At 40.9% G+C, this 18,080-nt stretch overlaps 1 protein-coding gene across 1 annotated transcript in view; it reads right to left on the minus strand.

The window, feature by feature from the left end:
* stag1a (STAG1 cohesin complex component a) overlaps nucleotides 1-18,080 on the minus strand; it is a 44,952-nt gene that overhangs the window by 1,707 nt on the left and 25,165 nt on the right. Inside the window, exons 2-31 of the mRNA XM_015032969.1 lie at nucleotides 11,448-11,668; nucleotides 11,125-11,245; nucleotides 10,806-10,961; nucleotides 10,004-10,100; nucleotides 9,774-9,850; nucleotides 9,404-9,608; nucleotides 9,167-9,318; nucleotides 8,501-8,574; nucleotides 8,258-8,381; nucleotides 8,048-8,146; nucleotides 7,865-7,944; nucleotides 7,136-7,243; nucleotides 6,916-7,030; nucleotides 6,596-6,713; nucleotides 6,241-6,344; nucleotides 5,602-5,694; nucleotides 5,087-5,380; nucleotides 4,224-4,294; nucleotides 3,908-4,076; nucleotides 3,487-3,579; nucleotides 3,225-3,399; nucleotides 2,984-3,123; nucleotides 2,538-2,639; nucleotides 2,300-2,448; nucleotides 2,092-2,220; nucleotides 1,798-2,000; nucleotides 1,537-1,705; nucleotides 829-945; nucleotides 642-756; nucleotides 342-422 (exon numbers count right to left, since the gene is read on the minus strand). Coding sequence (XP_014888455.1) covers nucleotides 342-422; nucleotides 642-756; nucleotides 829-945; nucleotides 1,537-1,705; nucleotides 1,798-2,000; nucleotides 2,092-2,220; nucleotides 2,300-2,448; nucleotides 2,538-2,639; nucleotides 2,984-3,123; nucleotides 3,225-3,399; nucleotides 3,487-3,579; nucleotides 3,908-4,076; nucleotides 4,224-4,294; nucleotides 5,087-5,380; nucleotides 5,602-5,694; nucleotides 6,241-6,344; nucleotides 6,596-6,713; nucleotides 6,916-7,030; nucleotides 7,136-7,243; nucleotides 7,865-7,944; nucleotides 8,048-8,146; nucleotides 8,258-8,381; nucleotides 8,501-8,574; nucleotides 9,167-9,318; nucleotides 9,404-9,608; nucleotides 9,774-9,850; nucleotides 10,004-10,100; nucleotides 10,806-10,961; nucleotides 11,125-11,245; nucleotides 11,448-11,476 — 3,759 coding nt within the window. The 5' untranslated portion in view covers nucleotides 11,477-11,668. The remainder of the gene's footprint in view (nucleotides 1-341; nucleotides 423-641; nucleotides 757-828; nucleotides 946-1,536; nucleotides 1,706-1,797; nucleotides 2,001-2,091; nucleotides 2,221-2,299; nucleotides 2,449-2,537; nucleotides 2,640-2,983; nucleotides 3,124-3,224; nucleotides 3,400-3,486; nucleotides 3,580-3,907; nucleotides 4,077-4,223; nucleotides 4,295-5,086; nucleotides 5,381-5,601; nucleotides 5,695-6,240; nucleotides 6,345-6,595; nucleotides 6,714-6,915; nucleotides 7,031-7,135; nucleotides 7,244-7,864; nucleotides 7,945-8,047; nucleotides 8,147-8,257; nucleotides 8,382-8,500; nucleotides 8,575-9,166; nucleotides 9,319-9,403; nucleotides 9,609-9,773; nucleotides 9,851-10,003; nucleotides 10,101-10,805; nucleotides 10,962-11,124; nucleotides 11,246-11,447; nucleotides 11,669-18,080) is intronic.

The following is an 18,080-nucleotide window of genomic DNA, read 5'->3' on the forward strand; positions in this document are numbered from 1 at the left end:
CTGTAGCTTTCAAAGAAATGAAAAAAGAAATTACGATATTATATTTCCCTACATGTTAAAATATGCATCATAGAAACCAGAAGCAACGTGTAACTTCACATCAAAGACCTTTTTAAAACAAAATGCTGAGATACTGACCAACTTAAAAGTAAAGAAGGTCAATATTGGTATTAAATTTAGCCTTCATGCTAATCTAAGCAGACATGATAGTAATAGCATTTAAGCTAACATTAGCTTTTTAGCCAATTTTGACCCAAAAACAGAAATCACCGTTACCTTTCACAATGGTAAATGTTAAATGCACAAGTTATTTAAGTATTTATTTTTAAAACAAACCGTACCGACTCATCTTCTATCATTGCTGCAGAGTCAAAGAAGTCCGGTCTTAATTCTGCTCTTTCACGTCTGTTCCTTGAAGGCGGCTGTCAAGGGAAAAAAGACGTATATCATTGCAGGATAGTAAAATGAGTTCTTCCCCTGGAAACAGTTTAAAAGTTATACAGCAACACCAATAGCATCCTACAATACGATACATTTGTGATTCAAATCCCACACTTAGTCACAGTAAACTGCTTACGGATGAATCCTTCACAACTTAAACCTCGACAAAACCTTGAGCGGGACTTGGTGCGTTTACTGACCAGGTCGATCACCATGGTGTCTTCAAACTCCTCGTTCATGTCCTCCAGCTGGCCCCGCGACGACATCATCACGTCTTCGAAGATGGGCTCTGCGTCGTCCTCCATCAGCCCGCGGCTGGAGGAGAAAACGCCGCTTACAAAAGGAACGCTGGTTTGAGTTTAGCATAGAAGCTGAACGCACGCTTACACAGTCTGCCGGACGCCCTGATTGCTGCGCGACTTGATGTAGTTCATGCTCGTTCGGTCTTTTCTGTTCACCTCCTCCATCTTCTGCTGGCCGAGCCACGACATCTGTATCTGAGGACTGGAGGACGGAGACGCAACGTTGGGACCGAAACTGAATTATTTTAGTTATTGATAGGCCTATCAGCTATTCTGACAATTAATCAATTAAAATCAAACATCAAAATGCGAAAAGCTCAGTCCTTTCGACTTGACTTAACATCGATACAGTGTAGGGCTGATTGTTGATTTCTTTTTGTTTTATTAACCGAGATGATTGGACAGGTACTGAAAGGGTAGTTCTTTTAAATATATACATATGTTTCTTTTTTTTTTCTACACAATTTTAAACGTTTAAGGCTAAAGATGCTACTTGAGAAGTTTTGGGCAGAATGTATTTACATATATAGTTTTTTTTATTTTTAATGCAAAATGTATATATATATTTTGTACAGTTTTGGCTTAATTTCTGTATGTTTAAAAATCCAGCTAACAATTAATCCATTACCAAATTAGTTGATGATTCATTCATCACGATTAATCGTTTCAGCCATACTCAATATTATCAAAATAAAAACTGTATCGTAAAAACAACAAAGAGGCTCGGTCTTGCGAACAAGTAACGTTTCATTGCTCTCTACATTCTGCATGGAGACTCTGAAAACGAACGCACTTGTGGACGTAGTCGTTCTCCGATCCCGGTTCCGAGTCCGGATCAGGCATGTGTTCTGCGGGTCTGTTCTCTCTGAGGACGGTCGAGGTGAGCTGGGGAGTCTGGAGCGCGCTCGGCGTCTGGAGCGTGTCGTTTCTCATCATCCACGATCCCTCCACGCTGCTCTCCTCTGAAAAACGAGGAAGCACACGGCTCAGCTTTGAGGACGAGCGTCTTTCCGCTTCGGCAGAAGAGTCGCCCCTTCGTCTAATGCGAGCTCACCCTCGATGCGCTTCTTGTGCAGCGGCGGCCGTCCCTTCTTGCTGCGCACTGAGCCGGTCTTGCTGCTGGAGCCCGACGTGACGGACATGTGGTCCTCGTCGCCGCCCGTCAGCAGGCTGTTCCTGTAGGAGATCAGCGGCAGCCACACGTCCTCCCGACGCTCCGACATCGACTCCGACATGAACTTTTCCAGGTAGGAGTGCCTGAGGAAAGGGCATCATTTGACGATTTAAGTTTTAGGACTTTAATTTAGCCAAAAATGTACTGAATTTATTGGGGGGGAAAAAAAGTTACACTGTCTTCTTGTCTTGTCGTATCAGCTTGGAGGAGAATTCACTCAGGACCTCCAGGAAGGCCAGATTGATGGGTGGAAACTCTGATCCTCGAGCATTCTGATACTTAAATGCGAACTCTATTCCATCCCTGACACGAGCAGAGAGTGACAAACGTTAGCAGTCATCAGAAACAAAGAGATGGAGCCACAAGGCAGCCAGAATCATACTTATGTAGCGTCGCAACAGCCTCTCTGGTTTTGATCTGGTCCAGGCCGAAGGTCAGAGCGAAGCGGCGGGCCAGCTCCTTGATGCCGCTCACGTGAGACGACGTCCGATCCAGATTGGGACCCTGATCCTGCAGGAGCTCGTTGAACAGCTGCGGCACGGAGGAGAACGACCGTATTTGCGGGTGGGCACAAGAGGACAGCTGAAAATCTGGTAGCAGAGACGGTGGCGACGCCTCACCTGCTGCAGACTGAGTATGAGTGTCTTAGCGCAGAGAATCTTATCCGTCTGCCTCGTCTTGCTGAGTGTTTCCTTGATGATGTCTCCGTAATCGTTGTAGTACTGAGGCGCAGAGAGGAACCGGACAAAAACGTGAGGAAAAAAAGGGACAATTTAGTGAAACACATACGCATTAAAGAGAAACTGCCAACTCTTTTTTCTGTATAAAAATGAGAAATTCACTTCTTTTTCCTGTTTAAGAACCATAAAGGTCTGCAGTGTTTTCATTTTAAAAACTTGCAACTCTGAATGCATTTCTAATCTTGCATAAAAAGCTTAAAAAAAAAAAAAAATCTTCAAAATTGTCCCAGTTTTTTATCCGATTAATCAGTTAATCGTCCAAATGACCAATTATCAAAGTAATCGTTGCGGCCCTAGAGATGATCCGTTTTAGCAGCTCAACACACCTTCATGTAGTGTTTAAAGATGTCGGCGGCGGCAGGCATGTCTACGATGTCGTAGATGATGAGTTTGCAGAAAGCCGCGAGCAAATTCCTCCTCTTATGGAGCGCCTCGATCTTGTTGGCCTCGTCCTCCTCGTCTCCCTCTACGCACAGAAAAACAGATGTGGGGGTGGGGAACGGATTAGCAGAAATGCCAAGAGATGAGATCCCCCCGCCCCCCTGTTTCTCACACCGGCAGCCTCACCCATGCTCTGGTTCTCATCGTCCTGGTCGATAAAGACGTGGTCCAAGACAAAGTTTAGCAGCTCGTTTTGCAGGGTCCCGTCTGGGTTGAACACCAGCGGCTGGAGGCCCTCCCTGCCCCCGGTGATCAGCTGGTGGCTGAAGATCATCAGCAGGTCGCAGAGGAGCATGAACGCCTGAACGAGAGACGGAAAAAAAATCTGTCTCGAGTAAAACCACAACAGGACGAACGAGGCTCGACGCGTCGGAGCGCTCTCACCCACCTGCTCTTTAACCGGCGTGTTGACGTTGGAGAGGCACTGCTGGCAGACGGCGAGAAAAGACTTCACCACTCTCCTGAGAGCCAAGAGGTCGTCCTGCGCGCAGGAGAGACGGACACCGTTTTGAAAAGTGTCAGAAAAACTAAGCGCTTTCACGGGAATCAATACAACGCTAAGAGCTCTACAGGCAACTTCCTGCTTTTCTTCAACAACACGTAACACGACGTAATGAAAGGCTGACGTCTGAATTAAGTTTGCTTACACAGGACAATCGATAACCTGCTCAGCAGCTCACAAAACACGGATGATCTTTTGATTCTTCAAACTATATTCCTACACATATAAACTCTGAGTCTTTGACTAAACATAAAGCCGATAGCTTGAGTACAGAGAGTGAAAAGGCTTTCCGAGGTGAGTTGAGCACCTTGCTGGGAACCCCCTCGGTGATCTTCACCAGCTGCCACAGGATGGAGTAGTGAGAGCACTGCAGGGCCTGCACGGCGATCTGCTCCGGCATGGAGCCCTGCTCGATGCCCGCCTTCAGCAGCCGGTAGCAATTCCCGAACAAATCCCACCTCGTCAGATCGTGAGCGCTGAGAGGGAAACGACACAGGAAGCAGCAGATGTCAAAGAGGTCGTCGATTTTTGCGGCGCGCCGCAGAGCTTTCATCCGATCTCAATGCGATTCAGTCGTAAAATAGTTCTTGGTTTCAATTCGATAAAATGCTTGTAGGTCTTACTTGTGGAAAGCCGTGAGTCGTTTCAGAGTTGACAGAACGTTGTAGATGTCGTCGTCGTCAGCCTCTTCGCCCTGCGTGACAACAAATACGCGTTACTACACCTGACTGACATCAGCGCCAAAAAAAAAAAAAAAAAGACAGAAAGCTTCAGCAGATGTAATGATGGCTGGATTCATCAGATCGAAGTCGTCCTGTTTAGTCGTACAAGTTTTCAGTCTTTAAATTCACCTTCTTGCTCACGTTGCTTATGTACAAGAATATTTCCCTTATTTTGGACACTGGAACAGGACCTTAGATCAGTCTGATAATAATTTTTGTTAACTTCATTTTATAAAACTCCCACCAAAAAAACAAACAAACAGGATTTTAAAGCTTTGCTTTGCATTTAAACTGATGTCCAAGAAACTGTAGTTCACTTTTAAACCTAAAGACAAAATAATCTAGAGGCCCAAAATAATTGTTTTCTCTTTCACCAAATTTGAATGTTTTTTCCCTTCTTATCTAGATTTTAAAAATAAAGTAAAATTAGTTTTCCATAGTTTTCCAGAGTCTGTAGGAACCCTGTTTGAAAATGCTGGGTTTTTAAATGCTGCCAGCTTCTTAGAAATCAGAGTTAAAAATCTGCATTTTTAAGGACAGAAACTTTTTTTTTTTTTTTTTTTTAACTCCATTACTAACACTGAATCTACCATTGACTTTGTGGAAACAGTTTCCCTTGACATACTTTACACATTACACCACACATTTTCTTGCCAGAATCCGGCAGTAGAAACCTGTATTTCAAACAAAACATCCTTGGTTTTTGAGGCGTTCCTCCGTTTTACTGAAAGCGCAAAGACGACACTCGGGTCCACTCCTCGTACCTCCTGCAGCAGCTCTTCCACAGAGTGTGCGAAGCGGTCGGTCATCTCGTCGATGAGCTGCGAGCGGGCAATGTCCACGCGGTTCATGATGGTGTACTCCTCAGAGCAGAGGATGCTGTAGGTTTTGCTGCAGGCCTCCAGGACGTCCGTCTCGATATGTTTCTCCACCACCAACCGGATCTGCTTCAGCAGGGCGTCCAGGTGCTTCTCCATGCGACCGGCGCTGTAAACGTCCAGGTCAAAGAACTGAGGGATCTGCAGCAGGTTGGCCACTTTCTCTGCGTCTGCCTGGTACTGAGAGGGGGAGGACACGGTGAAAAGAGTTTGAAGTTTTTAGAAAGTAAATAAAAAACACCTCTATCACCTCACGCTTTGACAGTTGGTAGAATAATTAACATTTTGTTTTTTTCAGGGGACTACACTGACGGATTAACTGGTGTATAGGAACTCTGCACGATTCATGTGACAAACAGATTAATCTGAGTCATTAGTCACTGGCTGCTGTGAAAGCTTACCTTGGATAACAGCATTGGAAGGGCCATGATGAAGTGTTCAGTGAGTTTGTTCTTGTCGTCTATTTGGGTTTTCCTCTCTTTCGCTGTCAGTACCTGGAAAGGGAAAAAAAAATACTTAAGGCTGCAAAAACTTTTATTTTCTCTTAATTAACTGGTCGCATTTTTAATTTTCATCCTAAAAGCAACAAAAAGTGAAACTGCAGTGATTTCTGAAGTAATTTAAAGAGATGAATTTGGCTGAAAAGTGAAAATGTTTTTTTTTTTGTTTGGTTATTGGTGGTAAGTATAAAACAGAAAATCAACACAAAAGTAAAAATCTGATTTATGCTTCGCGGCACAAAGACTCGGCTCAGCACAGTCTACTTTTTTGCATCCTGATTAAGGTACCACTCCGTTGGACCACAGTTTTCCTCACTATTCAGACAATTCAGCACACAAATCTAATTCATCATTATTTTCCTCCTGGGTGCTCACTATTGATGGTACAGCAATGTCAGCCTTTTTTTTAAAGAAATGATAAAGTATATAAACATTGCAGACTAAAAGCCTGGATATAATTGAAAAAGATTAAAAAAAAAAAAAAGAAGATCATATGCGTAAATAAGTATTTATTTTATTTATTTTTTTTAGATAACCCACTCGTTTGCCAGTGCCTCTGCCAACAGGTGGGTGTGCCTCGGCCGCCTGTCGGATGGTGCACACAGTCAGCTCTATCAACGCACTCTCCTGTCTGTCTGACAACACTACAGAGAAAGAGACAAAAAAAAAAACAGTCGGTGAGAAAAAAGTAAAACTAACATGGAGACAATTATCAGCAAAAGTCAAAGACAAAGAGACTTAAAGCAGAGCTAGAGTTTCATGAAACAGGTTTTTATTACATCACTGCTCTTCCTGCTGCTTCTCAAGCTGCGATGTGCTTGATGTGAAGTAGCTCGGAGGCATTTCACAGGCATCCACAGAGAACAAGAACAGAGGCTCAAAGAGCCGGCCTTACTCTCTTCTCCCTGAACGGGCTCCTCCAGCAGAAGTTCAGTCATGCATTCCCAGTCTTTCAGCAGCTCCTGAGAACTTTCCCACAGCGAGTCAACCAGGTACGCTGCATGCTCATGAAGCTGGACACAAAGGGCACATTAAATATTGACAGAGACGGGCTTTGAAGGCATTAGAGGAAACACGCTGATGAAACAGATTTATTTTTTTGGAATCGCCTGGTGCCTGCAGTAATCTAGGGTTACAGGTTTGTAGCAAAAACAAAGCTAGCAAACATGATGCGGATTGGTGATTTCTGTCTTCTAAACTTGAGCTGCGTCTCACCTCGCTCTCCAAGAAGAAGAGAACCAGCATCCGGATGAGATTCCCATTGGGACTGCTCCTCCCTCTCCGCTTAGCCAGAGCTTCTTCAGCCTGCGGGTCGTGGCGACTGAACAACCTGACGTTGGACGAAGAGTTTGAGGTGGAGAGTAAAAGAAGAGAGAGCCGTTTGGCAATAGGTCAAAGTTAAGCTGAAGCACGAGTGTGGCAGGGTTGGACTTACTTTCTGTGAAGGAACTCTCCTGCGGCGACTGCGACGGGTCGGTGAGCAGAGTAAACCAGGTGGTACACGTTCTCGCAGTCCTCGTTTGACAGAGCGTCTTCACTGCCCCTGAAGCAGACAACAGCAGCAGCTTCAAACCAAGTGTTTTGGGTGAGCCACTCATCCAAAAAGTATCCAAGATTTAAAATAACTCACCAACACTTGTCAAATTTTATCACATTACAACCAGAAACATCAATGTGTTCTTCTAGGATTGTATGTGTTCAATTCTTTCTAGGGTTTGCCTTGTTTGTAACTCCTTCCATCTTGCCAACAACACCCATCTCATCTCAACATCCTTCTTCCACGTTGTGGTTTTGTAAATGGAACTTCTGCCCCTGTTTTCTGTCTTTCCTCAACAGCGTCAAGAACCTGCTATTCTGTTTAGACAATAATGAGTAGAGTAACACAACTTTATATTGTGTTTTCTCTGTGCTGTATGTATTTCCTGACTCAACTTGGCCATCAGGCAAATAATTTCAGTCCTGAAAGGAAATTAAAACCATGTATGTTCTGTCCACTTTAAAACAATGTACTACTTTGTGTTAACCTAAAGAATAAAATTGCAATGAACCACATCAAAGTTTGTGCTTGTAAGAAACGTTTTGACATTTTGTCATCTTAAGGGGATTGAATAACTTTGCAAGCTACCGGAAGTGCTGGCATGTTGAAAGACACCAAACTACTCACTGCAGAATGAGTGTGACCAGCCTAATGGCCTCTACGGCCACGTCGTACTCCTTATCCAGTGTCATCGATACAATCCGGTCCTGCCAACACAGGCGCATGTGAGGCAGAAGAGAAATTGCAAAAGAGCTGAATTGAAATCGGCTGGGCTGCTGTATGCCATGAAAGCGGTTCTGATTCTATTACCTTGAAGCGGTTGGTGAAGAGCTCCAGCTTGGGGAATAGCTCTCTGTTTGTGTAAAGGTTCTGCAGAGCCTTCAGGCACTTCAGACGCACTTCTCCTTGCTGGAAACAAAGCAGATAGAAAAATGGATTAAACCCCCGCCTCTCCTGCCGTTATGTAAATCTCTAGAACTGGAACCTCTAGAAAAAGCGGTCGTGCGGCAGAGTGCTCACCCGGTCATGTAGTGTCCAGCCAACATATTTTAGGTAGCTGTCGTTGAGAAACGCATCGCTGTACATCTTCATCCACACGCCGATCTCCTCGATGCAAATGGCTCGAATCTCAGCGATAGCATCCCTGGGAAATGCAGACAATTACCCCGGTTACAAGTTGTTTGCATAAAAAAAACAATAGTTATGTAAAAATATTCTATAAAATATCAGATAGATCAGAAAGGTGATAAGATGAATGTTTACCTGTAGCGATGCACAAAGATGCCTTTAAAGATGGAGTTCATCATATTTTCTATTTCATCTTGATTTTCCTGAAGCTAAACACAAAAATACCCAAAGGTCACATTCAGTGTTATTCCTTTGCGTAGCATTGTATTTCCTTATGTGGAAAAAGGCAAAAAGACAAAAAAAAAAAAAACAAAAAAAAAAAACTAAAAAAAATGGTTTTTTAGATGTTTCAAGAAACTTAAACTTTGCTTCAAAAGAAATTAACACTAAGGTGAAAGTTGTTATACATCTTTTTTTTTTATCGGATGGACGGACAGATGGATAAGCTGGACAATAAATTACACATTTAGACAACAGGACCACACATAAGCTCAGGAAATAATTTTTTTCCCCCTCTTTCCATACGATTACAAGCCTGGAAAATACATAAATTGAATTCCATATTCTTCAAGACTGTGTAGGAACCACGTGAAGAGTCCTGGGCTCAAACCCCACAAATGTCATTTTGTCAAATGACATTTGACAAAATGTAAATTACATTGCTTATTTCATAATTAGTGACCGTCTGATGTTTTTCATGATGTAAAACACTTTGAGCTGCCTTGTTTTAGTTCATGTACTATACCGATAAACTTGACACAGAGGAAAATAGGTCAGACGGCAGATTTAGCATCAACCAACCTCCTTCCTCTTCTGTAGCAGCAGCTCCAGCTTCTCATTGGCTCGTTTGCCGGCTATCTTGTTCCTCTCTGCCTCGTATTGTCTCTGAGTGTTGTCCTGATGGATGCTCAGGTTCAAAGCAACGTTGACTAGTGCCGTCATCAGCTTCATCGCTACACAGAGAGGACGTATCTTATGTTAAATATTCAACACCGTTTTCGATCAAAATCATTTTTTTCTAATATCCTCAAAGAATACCTGCTAGTGTGGACGTGTGTCTGAAGGCTCGCACTTGGGAGTCCGACAGTCCGGTGAGGAGCGAAATGACCGTATCCATCATGTACTCGTCGTAGATGATGCTGTACTGACACTGGCGGATCAAAACGCCGATGAACTCGCAGAAGTTGTAGCGAAACTTTTTCCACATAGGGCCGGGCATAGTTAGAGGATAATCCCCGCTGTCCTGTTGGCACAAGGCGAGAGATGTTAACATCTGGACTTATATTTTGTACTACTGAATTAAATGTTTAATCCATTTCAAATACTTGTATTGTTTTAGACAATTATGTGTCACACAGTTTTTCTGGGAGAAAAAAAAACAAACAAACAAAAAAAGAAACACCGGTACCTCATCAAACTCCTCTGTCATCTTACGGATGATCTCCGCATTCTGCATGTTCCTGAACATCTCTATTCTCACAGTGCCTGCAATCACAACAGCATGGGACACATTCTCATTTCTTGCTCCAGTCAGGTGAGAAGAGAGATGATGTAAAAAGTGGAGCTAAATTAGAAATGCAGCTTGTTATAATGAGGTAAAATCTTCATAAAGATTAAAAAACAAAATAGAAGTCGCACCTTTGCAACCCGAGCACTGGATGAAAAAGTTGATGAGGTCCAGCAGAGCCAAGTCTCTGTCCTGCTTGTATGCTTCAATCCACTCATCAACCACAGACTGCAGATACATTAAAAAAACAGGACAAATTTTCACATTCTGTACAAAATAAGCCTTTGACATGTGTAACTAATTTAAAAATATGCTTATGTCACATATTGCAGTTTGCAACAAACGACATTTTAAAACAGAATATACAGCCAAAAACTGTGCAATGGATTAAGGACACTATAAATATTTCTTTAACGGATTATAACTTGGTTGTGTTTAGTGAAATCATAAACTTTTAAAAGAAGAATCACTGTAGAGCTGCAAATGTAAAATCGGAATTTATGGCTGATATTTCTGTAGCGGGTATAGTTTGAATCTTTGCTGAAAGAGCATGGAAGTATGGTCAGTTTTGCAGATGGATGGATGAAATATGGGGTGACAGACTAATATATGAATGAATAGAGGAGCAAATGGATGATGGATTGACAGATAAATAGGTAGAGGGATGCAGGATCCCTGTACCTATTTAGACTGATGGACAGACAAAAGAAAACATGACTGCAGGATGATTGGATAGAGGGATAGATGAATGAAGTCGAAGGAAAACAAGATGATTGACTGATGGATGAACACAAATTTAGGACTGTGGAACAAGAGAAAGACTGTAAAGTCTGTAAAGCACAAGAAGCTAATTCCATACTGAGAGACTGTAAAAACCTAAGATAAAGTTGATTAAAAAAAATATATATGTATAAAAAAGTAGGAGAAGATCACCTGCATTGCACTCTTTCCCAGTTTGACGACTTCAAACAGGGTGACGGGCTCCCCTCCGTTTCCATTCTGTTGAGCCACGCCGTTTGCTTTCCCCCTCCCTCTGGTCATGCTCAGTGTCTTGTCTGTTGGAGACTTCCGGGGCTTCTTATTGGACGTCTTCAGAGAGCAAAATATCAACAAGAAAGAAAGAAAAACACTTGTTTAAAAAAAAAAAAAAAAAGTGGGGTGGGTGGCAAAAAGATGTGTGCACACATGCTAAAAACCACTCGTCATTTCTCATACAGATCCTGTTTCTTAGCGCCAAGGCAAAAACTTCTACCTGTGTCTGTTTTCCAGGCCTTCCTCTCTTCTTCTTGCCTTTAATCTCTGGGTCTTCCATCTCAGTCATGTTCATGCTTAAGCTCACGGTATCCGTCGCCCCAGACTCATTAGAGGAGTCCCTTAAAGAGAAAAACACATTTTAGTATTCGACTTCTTCAGAAAATCTAATTCTGAACACACAAACAGATCACCCGTTACAAATAAAAACAAGGCTGCGAACCCATTTTTTAAAATTTATTTCAAAATTCAAAACTTAACGTGTAAAAAACTGTGACTGTTGTAAAAAAGATTTAAAAGTAATTTTTGTGGCGTTTCTCTTACTGTAGGACAGGAAGCTCCGAGGTGATCATCTTGGTTAGAGGGGGAGCTGTTGACCTCTGCAGCTCTACTTGTGAGCGTCTTCAGCAACGAATGAAGTCGAGGTGTGAACACTCTGGTACGGGATTGTCGGTACGAAGGGGGGGAAAAGGTCTGGAAGGGCGGGGAGGAGAGAGCCTTTTGGATGGACAGCACTCAACTTGCCGGCACTTAACTCTCATCAGCTGTAGGAAAGAAGACAAAGAGAGATATTTAAATATCAAAACCGGACATTGTGGCAATGAAAGATGAATTTACATGCCAATTAAACCCATCTGGAAACTTGCAACAACTGCCACAGTTTACGTGAGGTTAGAGGTCGCAGTCGGAGCGGCGCTGTGGTGCACGTGACTTTTACAGAACAATCAAATGACCAACGAGAGAGAATTCAGTCTGTCTGCTGAAAAGGTTGTGGACAATGTGGAAATGTGGAAAGGAGGACACCAACTGGTCAATTTGAGAACTACAAGCTCAAAAATATTGCATAGTTTGGGAGAACTTGCTAAAAGAAACTTGAAGCAACCCATCTTGCAGAATTGATCAAAATATCAACTTATAATTAGCTTAAGCTCTTTAGTAAACAAATTTAATTAATTAAAACTGAATAATTAGGCTTTCGTGGTTTTGCAGTAGGAAAAAGATGAAAATAAACTTGAGAAAATTAACAATTTGATTGCAGGTGTATGCTCTAATAATACATTTTTAAAAGAATATTTTGTAGTTGAAAAGCAACTAAAAAAATCCAGCATAATAAGAACGTGAAAAAAATAATAATAAAATGGCAGGAATACAAAACATTTAAACCATAATATAAAAAATACGTAGGCAATCACTCAATAAATTTAGAATCAAAGATAAAAAGTAACTTTTTAAACAAATCCACTAAAAGTAATAACTAGACTGGGAAAAGCAATACCTCACTCAACCACAAGAGGCAGCATGCTCCACAAAGTCCTCCACCCCGCATCTCCACATTGCTTAATTGGGCTTTAACAAGAGGAAAAAAGCCTGAAAAAATATACACCAAGACTAATTTAGGCTGCAAACAGCATCTGTGGTCATTCTGTTCACCTACGGAGGATTTTAGCCTCAGATTTCCCTCAGAGTGTGTCAAAGTGCATACATGTGTGTTTGAAAGTAGATCTAGGCAACAGTAGGGGGCAGGCTAAGAGAGTGTGTATTTAAATGCTGCTTTCCACGCAGTGTTTGTAGTGCGGAGCAGCATGGGAAGGAGAGCGCCTTGTTTCAACAGAAGCAGGCTGAGGTTAGAAGGGGGGCTGTCCTCTGGCCGGGAGAGACCGGCCAAGTAAACGAGTTGAGACAAAACCCTAGAGGACTTTATTTAGGACTGGATTTAGCAATCCAGCGAGACGTTTGTTTCACTGTAATAATGCCAGGTTAGGAGCTGATGGCCTCTTCTCCTGGATTGTGACACTTTTGCTGCACAGACAGAAGACATATGAAGATATAGATGCTTGTTTTTTTTAATTATTATTATTATTATTGTCACTAATTGTGATCAGCAAGGTGAGAAAATGTGCACTCAAAACTCTTGCATAAGCATAAATGCAGGTGCTAAATTGCATTATAAACATATTTACCCCATAAACATATTTTTAAGAGCGCCGTCTAATTAAGACAGTTGTGTGATACGTAAACACAGATAAATAAGCAAAACAAACGCAGGACAGATCATTCACCGCTGTACATTCTTTGTTAAAGTATTCATAACATTATTGTTTTCATATCACATGATGACCACAAACTTGAGGATTTTATGCAAGGGGCCAACTCAAAGTAGGCAATGATTTTCAATGTTTTTGAGAATCTGAGAAGTGTGGCATGCTTTTGTTTTCAACTTCACTCTGACACTTCCTTAAAATAAATACATAAATTAAAAAATAAAAATCGAGTGCATCAAATTGTTTTCAAAAGTGAGCAAATTTGTAACTTGTGCGATTCTCTTCCTCATCACAATTATGCACTACTTCCTATTGGTCTGAGGCATAAAATTCCAATAAAATGCAGCTAAAATTGCAGTCATAACGATATCCTGAAAATATGGTAAGGATAGGAATACTTTTACGAGACACTACGTGAGGGACTTGCAGATAAGTCTTTACACTGCTTTTTGCTTGAGGAGCAGAACACCGAACTGTCAAAAAAAAGAAAGAAATAAGAAGAAAACATACTGAATTTATGGCACATCTATGCAGGATGAAGCGACAGGTTTAATGTTTAGAGATGCCAACAAGCCCACCTCCACAGGCTGCAACTCACAGAGTGATCGACATAAGCTGCTGGCTCTTATTTACCGTATCGTATTTCAGCTTTCTATTCGTCACTGATAAGCCAAGTTTATCTGAATGGATTCTCAACACATCTTCATTTAAAAACAGACAAAAAAGAAGTCTGAGTAAGAGAGAGCAGGAAAACAATCTGCATGAGAGTGTGTTAGTGTTTTTGTGTGTGTGTGCGCGTGTGAGTGAGCAAGTCAGGAGCCGGCCTGACTCATTACCGACCAACAACTACATAATCCCAGACGTGCGCTTGTTTGCTTTAATTTTTCTGACACTTGAGCCCTCTGTGGCTTTCTCACACCTGCACATAAACACACAGACGAATGTAGCAGCTTTGACTGCGGGCTATTAATAATTTGCAGCCAGTCTCCCGGACTACTCTTCGGCTTTTGGAAGATAAAACAGACCTCATCGACGGCATTCACTTCGAAGCAGTCAGCTCTTAAAAAGTTTTTATTTTATTTGCATGGCCGCTAAAGGTGAACGCAGATTGCGGCAGGTCAGAGAACTGTACATGTTCAATCAAGTCCCTGAATGCATTTTATTTCTAGCAGTAGAAATGCTGTGTCGTATTGATAGTAGCTGATTGCTGTCAAATTATTTTTGACTTTCCAGTTTGCTGAAATACTGGAAAACAGCCTAAAGCATTTCTGCTGAACCTCAGCAATTATTTCTCACACACGTTTCATTCCCGAAAATACTGATTTGCTGTCAAATTTTCTAAAGCTGCCTGAAAAACAAAGGCTGAGGCAGCTGACTTTTAGTTCAGTTCATCAGGAGAATTGTAATTTGAAACATCTGGAACATATTTCACTTTGTGCCATTTTTCTTGTCATTCTTTCATGCAATGGTTTTATTGAGCACACTCCAAACCAGTTGTATCCGGATTAAAAGAACATACCAGCATTTATTGCAATGCTATTGCTAAATATTTTGATAATTATTACAACGATCCCACATATTCTCTTTTCCATCAACGCTGCGATGACAACAGAGATTTGACATCTTCGGCAGCTGTCACAAAGACTTTATGACCATTATAAAGGAAGTCATCATCCAGTTCCAAATAATAAGATCAAGGTCCCAATCAATACACTTTTTAAATCAGAAGTGTCAGAGTCTCTTATTTGACCAAAGTCTTGGTGCCTGTTGTGAGGGAAAACTGTGCGAACCGCTCTAGCAATTAAATTTTACGATGTTCAAAGCAAAGGGCCAAGTTTACGAAGCAAGAAAACAAATGTTTCTGTAGGTTTTGTCTGCACAATAATAATAACTGGACGAACACCTAAATAGTTGCATAAACATACTAGCATATAACTATTGCACTTCAGGTTATGGGGCTTAAGCATATACATGGCACTGATTTCAATTAAGTATTTCAATGTGATCCACTGTTGGCAATCCCTAAGTATAAATGACTTATTGGTAAAAGTAAAAAAATTATATTTAAGAGAATTTCAACTTTCACTTCACGCAGTGTGTGTATGTGTGTGTGTGTGTGCATTAAAAACAGTCTACGTTTGAGTGTCTACTTATGAGCAAGCGTAAGAGACAACGAGTGAGCATCTGAGAGTCACTTAACATGCATGACATGTTCTCCAGGAGGCAGACTGGTGTTGCTATAGAAACTGGTGTGGGTCATAAGCCTGGCAGTGAAGGCACATTTGATTGGCTGAGTGGAAACAGGAGGGACCACAAAGATGGGGGAGAGCAGAACAGAACAGGCTTATTACAGACCTATTCGGTGTTTCATTAAATATGACTTAAAGACACCCATTGGAATCTCCTCTGCTGGTTAGGATTGTTTTCAAATATCTATAATGATGAACTCTGAAAGGTCAAATGAGCTTTGGTCTATTAAAAACTGGAGGGTTTATCAAAACTCTGTTTATGCAAAATGCGAGCAGAGATTTAGAAAGGTTTTAAAGAGTAGCAATTGGTGTAAAAAGAGCAAAAACCTTGCACTGTTTTATCTGAATGAAACAGATATGATCCTTAAATACCAAAAAGGAAGCTTCATGGTATCAATTTATTGATGCCCTTAAATAATACCCACATATAATTTTAATACCTGTATAAAAAGACCAGGGATGTATTGTGGCTACACCATCCAATTCAGCCCATGTATGTGTTTCTAAAATATTTCAACCTTATTTTAATGACATACATGTTGATATGTGGTCAAATTACAAAACTAAAATTTAACAGTAAAACATAACTAATAATTTTAGTGCACAACAGACCATCTGTTGACCAGGCAGCTCTGCAGTTCAATCAACCCGCTGTTTTGTCCACATCCAGTCATTTCTTTAAGATACTGCTGAAGGCAGTATCTTAATATTTTCTGAGGTCTTGCCATAGTAAGGCCTCAGTACTTTCATTAAAAGTTAGAATACATAACTTTATTAGGCAATAAATCAAAGAGTTGATACCAGAATATGTTCATGCATGCTGTCGTTGTTGACATAGCAAGAAATTTGTTATATCCTGCTCCTTTCACTATAGGCACTGAGTAAGAACTACAAGGAGAAATGCAGTTCTGGGAAAATTATAGAAAAGCATAATTATAAAACAACCATAGACCAGTTAGCATGTCAATGATTAGCTATAATTTTCACACTGTTCCTAATGTTTCAGTTGTTTTAAAGAGTTGGCTGAGAAAATGCAGTTGTGGCTGCATTTTTCTTGGCTGCACATAGAGCAGCGTCCTGCACACAGCCACTCAGCTGGCTAGAAAAAAAAAACAACCAACTTTCCTTGACAAGAGAAAAGCTAAAGTTAACTGCTTAAATAATCCCCCTCTTCAAGTTCATGTTAAAGTAGTGGCAACTTCTTTCCATCCTAATTACCTGTTACAAGCAAACTAAAATTAAAAAAATAAATCCAGCTGATGCATCACAATATCTTTCCACCAATTGGCTTTAAGATTTGCTTTTCCCCCCAATTTTCAAAAAGTAACGCCAAAAAATTATAACTTATGTTTAAGATGATTTTGAATAATGTCCGCCTTGAAAAACAATAACGCTGGTCCCCATCTAGCCCAAAAAAATAAAACTTATAAACTAAGACATAAGAGACTTTGACAAATTTGAAAAACGAAAAAGATTTTGACTCCAAATCAAAATGTGCGGATGGGCTCGAATGATTAACTATCTGACAAAAGGCCGGTCTTTAATTTTAGCCTTTCATGTGTGCAGCAAATCAGAGCACAAACACAACTCAGTGTCCCTCCAGCTGGGAATAACTCAGAATCACTTGAGAAAGTGAAACATGGCAAGTGTGACAGCAGGTTACTCATACCTGACACACTGATACCGCCCACACTTCCAAACTAGAGCAGAGCTAAGGAAACCCTAAAGAAAGCCAAACTTTTCTTTAGTAAAATCCAATAATCCTATCATTAAGACAGGCGACAAACACAAGCTTTACGAAATGTTTTGATTTTTTCCTATGATTTTAAGTAGGGATGCACAATATATAGGCACCGACATCGGTATGGGCCAATATTTGTCTTTTTTTTTTAACATATCGGCATCAGTGCATTGCTAATGTAAGTGTGGACATACTGATATGTGACATCAACACAACTGACTATACTTTCTATGATCCTAAATCAACTAGCATCACATGACTTTCTGCTGCAGCCAGTCGGCCTCTTCTTCTCACAGCCTTAACCTGTACTGCATCAGCTATAATTGGCTGTTATCTCTTGAGACATGGTGTGATGTGCGCTGAGGGCTATTACTGTATTTTGTGGGAGTGCAGAGGGAAAAAGAGAACAAGAGTGGATTCTTTAACTAACGATATTAGGGAAAAAGAGTCAAGAAGTGGTTCTTACATTCTGTGTATGTCTTATGTATTGCCATTAATGCCTACCATGCAGAGTCGCTATTCTGCTATTTCTATCTTCAGAGTCAACAGAGCAGCATAATTACGAGAACAGAACAGTGGTTTTAAGTCCTTGAGGATGCAGATGCCTGCTTCAATAACTCTGTCTGAAGAATAAGTAAATGAGGAAGTGACTAAATAAGGTCAACATTACAGGAACTGAGGCGGTGATGCCATAAAAGCAAAGTAAAGAATGGAGATGCACAGAAAAGATGGTTGGTGATGACTGCAATCGGACGATATTCAGCCTGTCACTGATAAGCAGCCGCTTGGTCGAGGTGTTTAATACTTTATAACGCATCATGAAAAATGTATCATAAAAATTTTGGCTTATCAGAATGATAAGTTTCAATTGATGATTTTTGAAAACTGTTATTTTTAATATTTTCTCCACTTTTGGTTCCATTAA

This window comes from Poecilia latipinna, unplaced genomic scaffold (genome assembly GCF_001443285.1).
Source record: "Poecilia latipinna isolate Pla-1442-1.1 unplaced genomic scaffold, P_latipinna-1.0 Scaffold255, whole genome shotgun sequence".
Classification (NCBI taxonomy): domain Eukaryota; kingdom Metazoa; phylum Chordata; class Actinopteri; order Cyprinodontiformes; family Poeciliidae; genus Poecilia; species Poecilia latipinna.